Raw genomic sequence first — 13,273 nt, 5'->3', positions numbered from 1 at the left:
TCAGCATTGGTGTCACTGTCAAAAAGCAGAGGTTGGAGGAAGCGCGTGGCATCGCTCAGGCTGAGTGCATCACCTTGTACAGCTGCAGCTGCCTTCATGGAGAGTTAAAAGTGCCAGACAACGTTTCATAGTTTTTATTGATGGCATTTATCCCATGGTTTAACATGTTAATTATACTGTAATAAACATGGCTTTAATATTAAACTTTTCCTTATTATCCAAAGTCACCACAGTCCATTTCAGTAAATATAAAAATATATACTTAATACTTTGTACAATACTGGTTTTTGGTCCAAACAAAAATGGATCAGAAAAGCCAATAAACTTACTTTAAGAATTCCCAATTTTAAAGATTTTCTAAATGGATTTAGGCAACTTTGAATAATGGGATTTACATAAAATCTGAGACAATACTAAACAAAAATGGCTGTAACACACAAAATTAAAATTTCAATTTCACAGATTTGTTATGCCAAAAAAGTACATAGAGAAACAAAATTGTATTTACACATGTTTCATAATAAAATAACAAAGGCGAGACACGTGATAAAGGGCTGTAAGAATGAAAATATAGAAATAGCATATAATTATTAAATGAAGAACTACAGATCTAACAAGTCCTTAGCATGGATCATCCTTTAATCAGTCTTCCTCTATCAGAAAATTTTAGTGCACGATACACCCAAACTCACTCACTTCACACATACACCAGCACAAACTCAGCATAGAAATCATTCGTTATCAACATTCTCTACTCTATACAGCATCCCTCACTGATATAATTACAATTTCGAGGCGTCAGTAAACGCAGATGAGTGCACATAGTGGTGCAGATGAAGAGGTATTGTACAAGCCATTCACTGTGCAGGCTCTACTCACGGCTACAGCCAGACCATGCCGAGTCAGTGAAAGAAGTAACTTGCTGGAGTCTAAAATAGGTTTGCTTGAGAACGGCCCTGTTGCCAACTCTATTTGTTACCAAAAAGATCTAACCGGGGAGAGGGAAGGGAAGGAAAGGAAAGGGCAGCAGAGTTTTATTTTCCTTTAGGCAGATCTGACTTCAGCTAACCCAGGAAGAGGTACGATCCCAACAACTGAACAATGCAGGGTAGCAGCTGCTTCGAAAGTTGCTTTTACCAATCAGGCGATTATTTTCTACGTCTAACTGCAGTCTTTATCTTCCGACCAGAAACTGAAGATCCAGAGGCAGAGAAAACATTTTTCCCATTAGTCCTATCAAAAGAAATTAGTAGTTCAGAGTTTAGGACAGTGTAGCTGAAAATTCAGTAGCAGCACTGAGTAGATACTCCAGCACAACTGTTTCATAGTCTTGTCTTGCTAGTTATCAGCTGGCAACAAATGGCATATGATGAACAGGAGGAAGAGAGTTCCAGAAACCAAAAGCAATTAAATCTCTCTTATTCAGAAGGTAAGTAGTGGCATAATGGCTAGATACGGATTCTACCTTTCAAGAACAAGACAATTCACATATGTTGATGTGGGATATTTCTGACAACTAGGCTCCTTTAAAGATACCGTTGCTTAGTTAGCCAGTCAGGCTACTACAAGGAAGGGTGCCCCATTTAGTTTCAAACTCCAAGGTTCATCTGAACACCTCACGATTTAACAGCAGCAGAGGCTGAACACTGTCCACTGATATTACCCAAAGCTCAAGTGAAATTCTGATACGGTCTCTTACCCCACTGTAAATGCTGGAGGCTGGCTGAACGAAAATCCTGAAGAGCCAGAAGGCTGTGCCGGTGCTGTGGGTGCAGGAGGATTTGCACCAAAAGTAAATACTCCAGGGTTATTTGGAAAGTTGAAATTAGAAGTATTACTTCCAAACTGGAATACAGAACCTGGGAAGATGGGGTGAAAGCAGAAGGGAGTAAGAAAGTTGAAATTTGAGTTCATCCTTTCCAGCAAAATCCTCATGTTCTTCCCACTATCTTGAAAGAATTGTTTTTACAGGTCACTCAAGATGACAAGGGGTGGGGTGGGGCGGGGTGTGTGTGTGCGCGCGCGCGGAGCCAGGTTACTGCAGGAACAGTACACAGAAGAATTCGTTCACTCTAACAGAGAATCAAGAAGGGGTTCTTAAAGTAACACTGCTGGCACACTGATAATGAATTGTTTGCTAACTTCTGTACCGCCATTAAGTTTGTACCTGTGCATACTGAAGTTTATTAATAAAGTCTTAAATTATAGCATTGAATCATGTAGATTTATATTTAAGTAAACTTTCTTGTGTTTGTGCAGTCAATCTGGGGACTCCCTTTCATTTAATGTGCTAACACAGCACCTCATCTTTAAAAAGAAAATAAATTCCTACCATCAAAGTCACTGATAAGCAACACAGACAATCCAGGGAGCTTATTATCATCTTTAAACTGCTACCTGATTAATGAAGGACTGACTGAGTAACATGGTATGCCAACTCATCTACCCATTAGTACAAAAATGTCGGTTACTTTTAATGGAGGCTATTTTGTAAAACAACTGAGAGGAAAAAAGGAGGCTTTTCCCTTTAAGTACTTGACATGATATCAAATACGTACGTTCTGGCAGTGTGGGTTTCTTTTTTAATAATTACTAGTGTGGAACAGGTCTTCCTTACGCTTAAATTACAAGGATCATTCTCTGCCCCCTTCCCACTGTATTTTATACTTCATTAGTAAAAAGAACCCATAAATGCTTAAAAATAATTCTGACCATATTCTTACGCAACAAAGCCCCCAATCCAAATAAATTGCCAAAGCCTGTTAACGAAGTCAGATAACTAAGAACTACTCTAAGAAATCCAAAAATAATAATTTTGCAGTGCTGCTGCCATTCTGGTTTGTACAATCTTACCAGTGAATACTCCCTGGTTTTCAACGCTTCCTTTTAATCACTAGATTTCTCAAGAAAATAAACCCCAATATTTAGCGGTAGGGTTGCCACCTCCATGGCTGCTACGTCTCTTGTGGAGCAGGCTTACTGTGAAGCTGGCATACCTATGGCACATCCTCCACAGTCAGGAGCGAGACACAAATGACTTAACTCTGTACCCATTATTTTTATGGAGGGTAATTCTTAAATACGTGCGCAAGGCAGAAGTCTTCCTTCTGCATATAATTTAAGGTGCACTTCACGAAAAATAAAATACATAATCTTTGAGACCAAAAGGGAAGAGGATGGTCAGCACTCACCAGCACTGGGGGTACCAGAGCCAAAACCTGGCTGTTGGGTCGCTTGCTGTCCGAACACAGAGGGCTGAGTACTGCTTGTCACCGAGCCGAAGGCAGGAGGAGCAGACTGAGTGCCAGCTGAAAACAACGTTGTTGACAGCGATCCAAAACTTGGAGCGCTTGGCTGGCTGGACCCTTGGCTCTGGCCAAATGCTGGTGGCTGGCTGGCGCCAAATGCTGGGCCGGCAGCAGGCGCTGGAGGCCCAGAGCCAAACAGAAACGAAGAGGACGACCCTCAGGGAACAGAAGAGAAATGTCAGTATATGCCAGGTCTTTCTCCCCCCACAAGAATGAATCTAGAAACAAAGGTTCTAAAAGCCCATGTTTCCCAAGTCTGGTAGCTGAATACTCATCTTAATTTCAAACTAATTGTGTGAGTATATAAAACAAACGCTACATCAGCCACAACAGGAATTGCACCTTTTCTTGTAAGTAATGTGAGAAACACCAAGTTTACCGGAGTCAGACAAAATTAAATCTCAAACACACTGGTTGTCGATTCAAATTACTGTGTTAACATTCATGTTCTAGGAACAGATTCCCCACAAATAGTACGTTTTAATTTGTGTTTACTAAAAGCCATTTATATCACATACAGAATATTCATTCAAATTGTATTTTTCAAACATGCAAAATACAGCTCCCAATTTATTAGGATCAGAAGAACATGAATCTTTCTTGTCAGCAACTGCACACCCCTCCCTGCCCAAGCATTTACCATTATCAACTTCTGGAGGCCAAATCAAGCTTGTAGTGATCTCTCCGTACTCAAAAACTCGGTTTAGCAGAGTAATTCTCTATGTAATATCAAGAGGCAACCAGCTTATTTGTTTAGCTGCTTCAGTTCTGCATGGCCAGCAGAAATAACGAAACGAAAATACGTGGCTCAACAGTGACTCTGAACTTACACAGCAGATCTGCTACGTAGAAGGGGCCAGTTTAAACAGCACTATTAATGCAATTTAAGCAGCCTTCATGCAACAGAAAATACCCTCTATTGCACCATAACTTGGAATGGCTGACTGCTTTTCGTTCCAAGAAGATGAACAGATATACAGTAAAAGTTAATACAGGCTTCTGCATCAAAAAAGAAATCCTTTGTGAAGATGTTTGAAATATGGCATTGCCTACTAACGAAATGACACTGAAAGTTACCGATTTGTGAGCAGGTTAAATTGATCTGCTGGTTGTTGTAATTTAGGACTGTTTTATCTCTGTTTCTGATACACAAAAAAGTGTGCAAATCTAATTTCTGTGAATGACAAGGTTAAGCAATCAGATCAAACTAGATGAAGTCTTTTCCCCACAGGTTCAATCTTCTTTCCAACATACTGCTAGGCTAGCAGGAATGCAGATGATTTGGCAGATTTAGTCTTGTATCATACTGCTAAATTCATGCAGTGGGGTAGCAAATATAAAACATAAAGAAACTTTAGATTCTTATCTTTATCTTCTCTAAATTGCTAGAAAATTAACACACGCTGGCCATAATCCTTATTAGAAACCAATCCTCAAGCAGCAGCAACTGCATGTAGAGGTACTGTGTTTATATATACTTGTGAAGGAAGAATTTTGCAAATCTTGACATTGTTTACAACACTTGAGAGTTTTAGGTATGGGAGAGAAAAATCAGGAAAGTTGTAATTCATTGACATCTAACCGTAAGCACTGGACTGATAGTGAGAAGAAATAAACTATCGTTCTCATGGTGAAAGTTCCTATACAAATGGAAGTCCTTTACTGGATTTATTTAGGTTTTATGCAAAGGATTCCTTTGCATAAAACAGCGCCACTGCCAGTTTATTCCTAAACTGTATTTCCCAGACTGTCTGTGAAAAACTAAGCCCCAATTTATATTGTTGAAATAAATACTCAATATTTTTCTCTACTTCCATGCATTCGGCCTACACATTCTCCAAAGGAAAATATTCCTGAAACAGTATTTCCTTGGTCTGCTATGTAATGGCAAAACCAAGAAGAGCATCTATTTAAAATGTACCTGTTGAACTTGATGTAGTTGTGGCTCCAAAGGTAAAGCCTGAATTTGCTGCATTGGTACTGCTGGCTCCCGAACCAAAGAGGAATGAAGCAACAGCCGAGCCGGTGCTGGAAGATGTGGTTGCTGGTTTGTTTTCTTGAGAGAAGCCAAATGACTGAGATGCTGCAGATTCTGCAGAATTGCCAAAAACAGAGCTGCTCACAGTGTTGCTGGGTTGTCCAAACACGAAGGGAGTGGGAACTGGCTGAGGATTTGAAGAAGAGATGGCACTGCCAAACACACTGCTGCTGTTGGTTGAAGTGGCGGGTATGACTGTGCTGGAGGAACTTGAGCTCAAGAAGCTGAAGGATGGCTTTGCTGCTCCTTGATCTGAAAGGAAGAAAGTACATAAACCACTGCAGAAATGCCAAACAAAGTACATAGAGGAAGTACATAGAGAAGATTGAAACCCTCCTGTTTCAATCACCGTACAAAGAGCAGTCCTGAATGGCACCTCAACCACTACCCCAGCTACTGTCGCTTACATAAGATCTGGATTTAATGTGCTGATTTGCTGCCATCCACAATTAAAGGAATGGAAGAATTGTGAAGAACAAGGACACCACTGCAGTCTAGGCGTCATTGGTTACAAACACTAAGCATTGGCTGTCATTACCTGAACCAGTATTACCCAGCACTTCTGAATTCTTCAAAGAAAAATGTATTTCAGATGTTCTTAGAAGAACATTGATCACCTGTAACAGTTTTATGGCTTTGCTCAATGGACTATTGAAAATCGCAGAGCAACAGTTGCATCTATAGCTTGTTCAAAAATACAGCCCTGTGCCTACAGCTTTAAGTCAAGCAAAGCTTACCATCCTCCAGCCTAACTCTTCCAAGCTTAAGTTCATTATACTTAAGCACCTGCAAGACCTGCTTTTAGGAGCAACAGAGAACAACCCTCCATTAAGACCATTCTTATAGAGTACTGAGTGCAGTTTTACACACTTAGAATAGAGCTGTCTTTTAAAGTCAGTCATTCTTCAGCTTTCCCTATGCTGCTGGTCTAATTCTCATTATTAATTTGTGATCTTGTTTTCAATTTCCCACTATCTTTTTCCCCAGCACTTATGGCCCCTTTTCATCTATGCCATTTTTAAGGGACTACACCATTCTTCAGAACGCTTCTTAAAATTTCCTTTTTGCACAAGGTGCTTCATCAAATTTCCATGACTAAACCAAACTCTAGAACTTTACCTGGCAGGTAAAAAAAACCCAAACAAACCAAACCCAACCTCAACACCCTCCCCCCCCAACCATCTCCCCTCCCCCAAAGCCCACAATCCTCCAAAAACCTGCCTGTTCAGTAGAAGTTCAACCCAAGAATACTGTGATTAAAACCACTATAACCCTATGTATTGCTTTTATTCAGGGTTACTTACTGATGTCCTTTTCCGTATCACTTCAGAAAGTTAGAAACTAATTCCGTTCTCTAAAACACAGTTGCTAAGTCATACAAATGGAATTTAACAACCAGTATTTTTCCACCCAGTGATCATCACTGAAGAACTTTAATCCTTCACTGCAGACTTTCAACAATTTAAAGGAATACAAAACTGTGTAATATCTATGAAGTGATTTTCATACCTTTGTAGCAGTAGGGAAATAGCTGTACACCCTGCAGCACAGCTGCAAGTACATAGGAATAAGATACTCCCTCTCTCATTCCCCTTCACTATGAAAAACACTAGTATGAGGCCTCTCTACTGCACCATGCTATGGAGTTTATCACCAGCTGAGCTGCTACTACTGAGACAATACAACTTCTGTGCTCATACAAGAAGTGATACAGGTTCCTTAAGGCGTGGCAATTTTTTTGTCTAAACCTAGCGTTAAAACTCATTGACACCTAAAAAGGAATTGCTACATGTTGTCTACACATCAAGAACCAGAACTAAAGACAGGCTGCAGGTAGTAATTAAGCCTTTTCTAAAGCTCTAATGCATGATATGTATTAAATCCCACAGATTTTGCCCAGTATGGCCTCAGAGGTATTATTTGAGGGACATAAGCAGACAAGTGAAGACAAAAGATGTTCTGTTTACCTGAAGTACTGGTTTGTACCCCAAATGCAAAAGATGGCTTTGCCTGCTCACTTTCCTTCTCTGATGGTTTAACGAAACTAAAATTGAATATAGGTTTTGCTGTGCTCTCCTCTTTGGTATGCTCAGCTGTCCCAGCTGAAAAGATGGGTTGTGCCTTTAACTCTTCATTGTCAGCTTTCTTTCCAAATGCTAATGGAGCAGCAGAAGTGACAGAGTCCTGTTTCTCTTCTGTCCTTCCCAAAACAAACTGTGAGGCAGGTGCAGACTCCACACTGCCAAAAGAGAAGCCTCCCTTTGTTGGAAGAGTTTCATCCTTTTTCTCATCTGACTTCTTAAATGCAAGAGCAGGTGATGCTACCTCCTTTTCTGCCACAGTTCCAAAAGTGAAGCCACTGACTCCAGTTTTATTCTCACTGGTAGCTATGGAAGAAGTAGAACTTGTGCCAAAACCAAAGCCTCCCAAAACTGGTTCCTCTTTCTTTTCCTGCTGTCCCAGGCTCGCTGTCTGAAACTGAAATGTTGAAGGAGCCTGACTGCTTGTAGATGGAAGTCCAAAGGCAAAACTGTTACTTTTACTTTCTTTTTTACTGTCTTCTGATTTAGAGTCTGAGGAAGAAACTCCAAATTTGAAGTCCCCTGAACTAGTAGGAAACTTAAATCCCCCAGTCACAGTGTTGGAGGATGCAGATTCAGATGCAATGCCGAACTTGAAGCTCCCTTGTTCTCCAAATTTAAAATTTCCTGTGCTACCTAAAGTATGAGAAGATTCAGAGGAGGACGACTGGACACCAAATGTAAATGATGGCATTGCATCATTTGTGGACACAGTAGCAGTCCCAAAACCTGCAGAAATAAATAATAATGTTAAGTTTGCACTATATGATGTAATACATGCAGGCTTTAGCTACATGGCTGGAATTCTAGTCCTGAACTTCCCAGAGTCAAAACTGTTCAAAAAAAAAAAAACAAAACCAAAACACCAAACCACAAAACAAATAAGAAAACTCCCCACAACCTCTCTACATACACCTTTTCACAATGGTACTCTTCTGTCCACCACCTGGCTTTGAAAAGTATACTGCTAGCTTCTTTGAAAGATCATGCTTTTAGTCTAAACTCTAAATGAACAACACATAAGGCTTGTAAAGAACAATTATGTCATTAATACAAGCTTTTCTCTAAAAAGCATAATCTTTTTCTGGGGAAAGAGTGTGGAAACATAGGCACATTACCTTACTTAAGCAATATTCCTAGAGGAAAAATGAACAATGTTGCCATACCTCACAGAAAAAATAATTGTACTTAAAAAAAAAAAAACTGAGGAAAAAATAAATTGCAGAATGCACACCTTTGTTTTTCTCATTAAGTATTACCTTTGAGCTCTGCTTTGGTGCCTGGCTTTGCACTTTCACAGGCTATACATTTTGTGGCTTCTGCTTTGTTTTGGACCAAGCAGACCTCACAATCCCAGCTTCCCTCAGGCTTCTTGAATTTGTCTAAATCCAGAAATCCTCCAGAAGAGGCAGAAAATGTAGGAACACTGCTACTAGTCACAGGCACTGAACTCCCTGAGAAATAAGCAAGACAGTTAATCATACTACTTACATGATAAAGTGAACATGAACTTTTTAAGAAACTCTTAAAGGCTCAATAAATTACAAAGCAGACAAGCGTAACAGTAAAAAACAATCAAACTACAAGTTAATTTCAGTCAAACTCAATCCAAGAATGTTAACAATAGAAACACCCAGCTTCTTCTTTATAATCTATACATGATTTTAAGCACAAATTGAACCAATTACATTTAAACAGCAACTGCAGTTCATACAATACAGCAACATAGCCTATTTCAGATGTAAATTAAAAGGTACTGTACTCAAGTAAAACTACTAAAAGAATTTCTTGTGACACAAGTAACCCATAGTCAAAGTTAGCACCGCTCAAGTTAACGATCACTGTCAGGTGATGCGAGGCTGAGAATTTACCAGAATGATTCATTACCAAATCCCAAAGACAGACCTCTTCAAAACTACATCGTGATAAAACAGAGAGGAACTCAAAGCTTCCAAACCCAACTCTGTATTCACTACACAAGCTACACTGTCTTCAACAGCAGCAGAAACCTCCATAAAGAGGCCCAAAAGACAATGCTTCCCTTCTGATTTTTCTCCCTGTAAAGGAAGAGATGTCACTTGACGCAGCATCCCAACAGAAAACTTCAGCTCCGTAAGCATGAGGACTGAAGTGGACATCCAGAAGGCACAAAAGCATCATGTAATTGTCATGTTCACCTACAGTTTTAAACCCCTGAGGGTGGCATTTAAGACAGAGGCAGAAGACAATGTCTCAAATTCAAAACAGTAAAAGACAGGAATGGGTCTTCTCTTCCACAGCACATCCAGAGAATTTTTATCCTCCCATTTCACTTGCCTCACTCTTCCCCTTGACAGATGTAACGTAAGTGCACAATTCTCTGTACCATGATGGTCATGGCAAACTCCTCACATTTCCAAAATTCCTCCTTGCAATGGCTAGAGTCTCAGACAAAAGTGCCAGCTGATCACCCTGAGGCTGAAAGTCCATGAGAATAAGCTCCCTCTGAAATGCATTATCTTATCTGAAGAAATTTCACTCTTACTATACAGGATGATTACAAAAGCCCAATCTAGTCCATCTTGGATTACCTACCCCCCCCCCACCCCGATATATTCCTGAAGCTGTTTTTTGACATAATGGTGTATTAAATGATGTTAAGAGCCAATGAAAATTAACACTAAAGTAATTATTTGTGCTTTAAAAACAATACATTCATCACACTCAAAATCAACTACAATCACATGTGATGGGAAACAACCCAGCGCTGCACTGAAGAAGATGCCCATCTGGAAGGACCTTGACCTTCCAGAACAAGGTCACCCAAGTTCTGGAAGGCTACCACTGGCCTTCAGAGGCATAGCTGAACATACGGTTTTGTTTTAGCTTAAGACGACTAGTTAAAGACTACACTGTCTTGAAATCGGGCTTCATACCTCTGCTCAATTACACACAAATGCTGAGTGGAGACATTTTTGGCCATATTCTGTAAATACCATTTCTACTTATGTTTTGAAACAGAAAAAACCAGTAATTTTTAACTCTTTCTATGGAGTTCACATTTTTCCCCAATGGAAATGAGTAAATTGGTTTTAAGTTAATTAAGGCATCCAGTTTAGTCATCTTTCCTCACCAGCTGCAAAGCAGCATATATTTGCTTCAATTCAGCTCTGCACTAATATATCTCACAATCAGTTCAATTCAAGTGACAGGCTGGAATCTGGGCTGAGACCTCTAAAGTGCCTGTAACCGTTCCTGCAGACAGGCACTAATCCATCCTGTCTGGCATACAGCCATGCTGTTGAAAATATTTTTTATACGCAACATATTTTGTTCTGTAAAGAATGCACAGAGGCTGAGATTGAAACAACGGAAAAGAGAAAAACACACCTGGTTTCTCGGACTGACAAGCTACACATTTGCTGTCTTCTGCCTTATTTGATACAAGGCACACCGCACAGTCCCAAGAGCCTTTTGGCTTCTTAAATTTGTCTCCAAACCCCAGAGTGACTGTTGTGTCAGTGCTGCTGGAGGAGGATGTCACTGTCACCGAGTTGTCTGTGACCACTGGCAATGTCAGAGCAGGCATTACTCCTGTTCCAGGCTTTGGTGTCTCACATGCTATACATTTTGTAGCTTCAGGTTTGTTCTGGACCAGACAGGTATCACAATCCCATGTGTTGGGTGTTGTTTTAAATTTGTCTTCAAAGCCCACTGTCCCTGCTGTAGGGTCTGCTGCCTTAGAGGCAACACATTGACTTGAGCTTATCGTCTGTTTCGTACTCTCAAGTGTTGACACTTTAGCAGCTTGACATGTTACACATTTGCCATCTGTGGTTTTATTTTGCAGACATGGGTCATATGTGTCAGACTGCCAAAATGAGGATGCTTGTTTAGAGGTGTCTTTACCTGCAGAAAAACTACTTATCGCAGGCCTTGTATAGACCACTGTGCTTGTAACAGGCTGTGCAGACGCAGAGGAGTGTGTTTTCACAGACGTAAAGCCTAGAAAAAAAATAAACAGGAAGAGATCTTACTGATGAAGCAGTACCCTCACTACATGTAAGTTACTTATAATACTAGAAGGCATAAATTTAAACCAAGTGGCAATGGTTACAACTACACATTCTGACTAACTGCAAGAGGAAGTCCCTGGAAATCTTATCTGAAGGGATGAAATTTCATATGCTGCACTGGGACACAACAGAACATTTATTTAAAGCTTGATTTAACTCTTGATTTCCAAGAAAGTTTTAAATACAAATCTTCACTGGTAGATACAAGTGTGAACAAACAGTACCGAAAGCTGACTGTCCGTCATGGACTAGAAATAATCCAATTTCATTTTAAGACACCATGCCCAATCGAATCAAATTTCTAAAGCTATTTCTTCCATAGCAGATGACTCACATTTACTTTAGGAGCTGTACAACAGTTGGTACTTGGAGCAGCAATCCACATGGTATTTCCCCACAGATATTGAGTATTAATTAAGTAATAGAAATTAAGACAACAGAACAATTGTTATCTATAATCTTTGTACAAAATGCACTGGACACAGGCCAACTCCTTATTTAAGGGTGCCAATTTTAACAGAAAGCAAGAACCACCAATATGGAAATACTTAAGAAAATGCTACGGCAATGCATCTGAAATAGCACCACAAATTACCTGTAAAGCTAAAATGAACAGTTGAATTTTTTATTACATTGTTGTTGTTTTGGGGTTGGTTTTTTTTATATCAGAAGTGGAGTCTTTGAACAGTGTGGATTTAGAACCTGCTTCTCTTAAACTGATAAAGAAAATTCACTCATACGTATATTTCCTCAAAAAAAACTCACAGTGTGTTTTCTCTCACTTAGCTCTTTCCAATATAAAAAGGCGCTGTCTTCTTAAGTAGTATATAGATTTGTCACTTGATAAAAAAAAAGGCCTGATGCAACTGAAGGCTTATGGGAAAACATCAAATTCAATGAAGTCCTTTTTCTTAAAACAAAAAACATCATCTACACACACACACTTCATTAAACAGTTGAAAACAATTGCAAGTACTTAAAAATTAGAAAAGGGTTTTTTAAGTGAAACAGCCCATTTCTACTTAAAATTTACATTTGAATCCATAGTAACTGTTATCCTTTAAGGCCAAAAGATTGGCAGCTTTTGAAACATCTTTAGAAATGAAACTGTCTTTACCATTCTTAATTTCCAGAGATGGTGAAGGTGGGAGAGGAATGTTTGTAAAGCATTCTACAAACATTTCCTTTCCAATTCCATAAATTTTATTTATTTAAAATGAAACATTGATTATTTGACTAATTCTCTTTATACTCTGTTTACAATTACATCCTAACACATAAAGGAGAACCAATGCATCTGGTTTAAGTTGCAGTTTTCATTTCAGCAATAAAAGCCACTTAGAATAGAAGATCAACCCTAACAGATGCAGCATTTAACGTAATGCTCTCCTATGTTTGTATTTATAGCTAATATTGCGTTAACTGTGACAAAGTGGGCTTTCTGTTGTTGTTGTGGTGGGTTTTTTAAAAATCAATGCAGTAATATGCTAGCATATTTTTTGCAATATCTTTTTAAAAGGAGTTCATTATCTCACCAGGACTTTTTAGAATGTCTAACACACTTCCTTCCTTTAAGACCTTTGCAGGTTTGGAGGAGCCATCATATTCTTCTTCTTTTTCCTTCTTATTGCTGGTGCTGTTTACAGTGGTGGTATCTTTAAAAACACAACAAAAAACACCCTTCACAAAGAAATCCACTTAAAATATATTCACATTTGCTAGAAACAAGAATTTCCAAGTTTCATGCTTCTTATATAAGAATCTTCAAAATTCTACCTTGTTTAGAAGAGC

At 39.2% G+C, this 13,273-nt stretch overlaps 1 protein-coding gene across 6 annotated transcripts in view; it reads right to left on the bottom strand.

Annotated features, from left to right (window-relative positions):
* Positions 1-124: 124 nt before the first annotated feature.
* NUP153 (nucleoporin 153) overlaps positions 125-13,273 on the bottom strand; it is a 46,616-nt gene continuing 33,467 nt past the window's right edge. For 2 of the 6 annotated variants that reach the window (XM_072853290.1, XM_072853291.1), the window contains exons 16-23: positions 13,018-13,137; positions 10,797-11,411; positions 8,687-8,881; positions 7,314-8,156; positions 5,230-5,598; positions 3,192-3,464; positions 1,700-1,859; positions 125-1,233 (exon numbers count right to left, since the gene is read on the bottom strand). In XM_072853290.1, coding sequence (XP_072709391.1) covers positions 1,149-1,233; positions 1,700-1,859; positions 3,192-3,464; positions 5,230-5,598; positions 7,314-8,156; positions 8,687-8,881; positions 10,797-11,411; positions 13,018-13,137 — 2,660 coding nt within the window. In that variant the 3' untranslated portion in view covers positions 125-1,148. The remainder of the gene's footprint in view (positions 1,234-1,699; positions 1,860-3,191; positions 3,465-5,229; positions 5,599-7,313; positions 8,157-8,686; positions 8,882-10,796; positions 11,412-13,017; positions 13,138-13,273) is intronic. The other 4 variants (XM_072853289.1, XM_072853288.1, XM_072853293.1 and 1 more) reach the window with 3 other exon arrangements.

The sequence above is a fragment of the Ciconia boyciana genome, chromosome 2, assembly GCF_034638445.1.
Source record: "Ciconia boyciana chromosome 2, ASM3463844v1, whole genome shotgun sequence".
NCBI lineage: Eukaryota > Metazoa > Chordata > Aves > Ciconiiformes > Ciconiidae > Ciconia > Ciconia boyciana.
The sequence above is the reverse complement of the archived record's forward strand: the minus strand, read 5'-3'. Positions and strand labels throughout refer to the sequence as shown.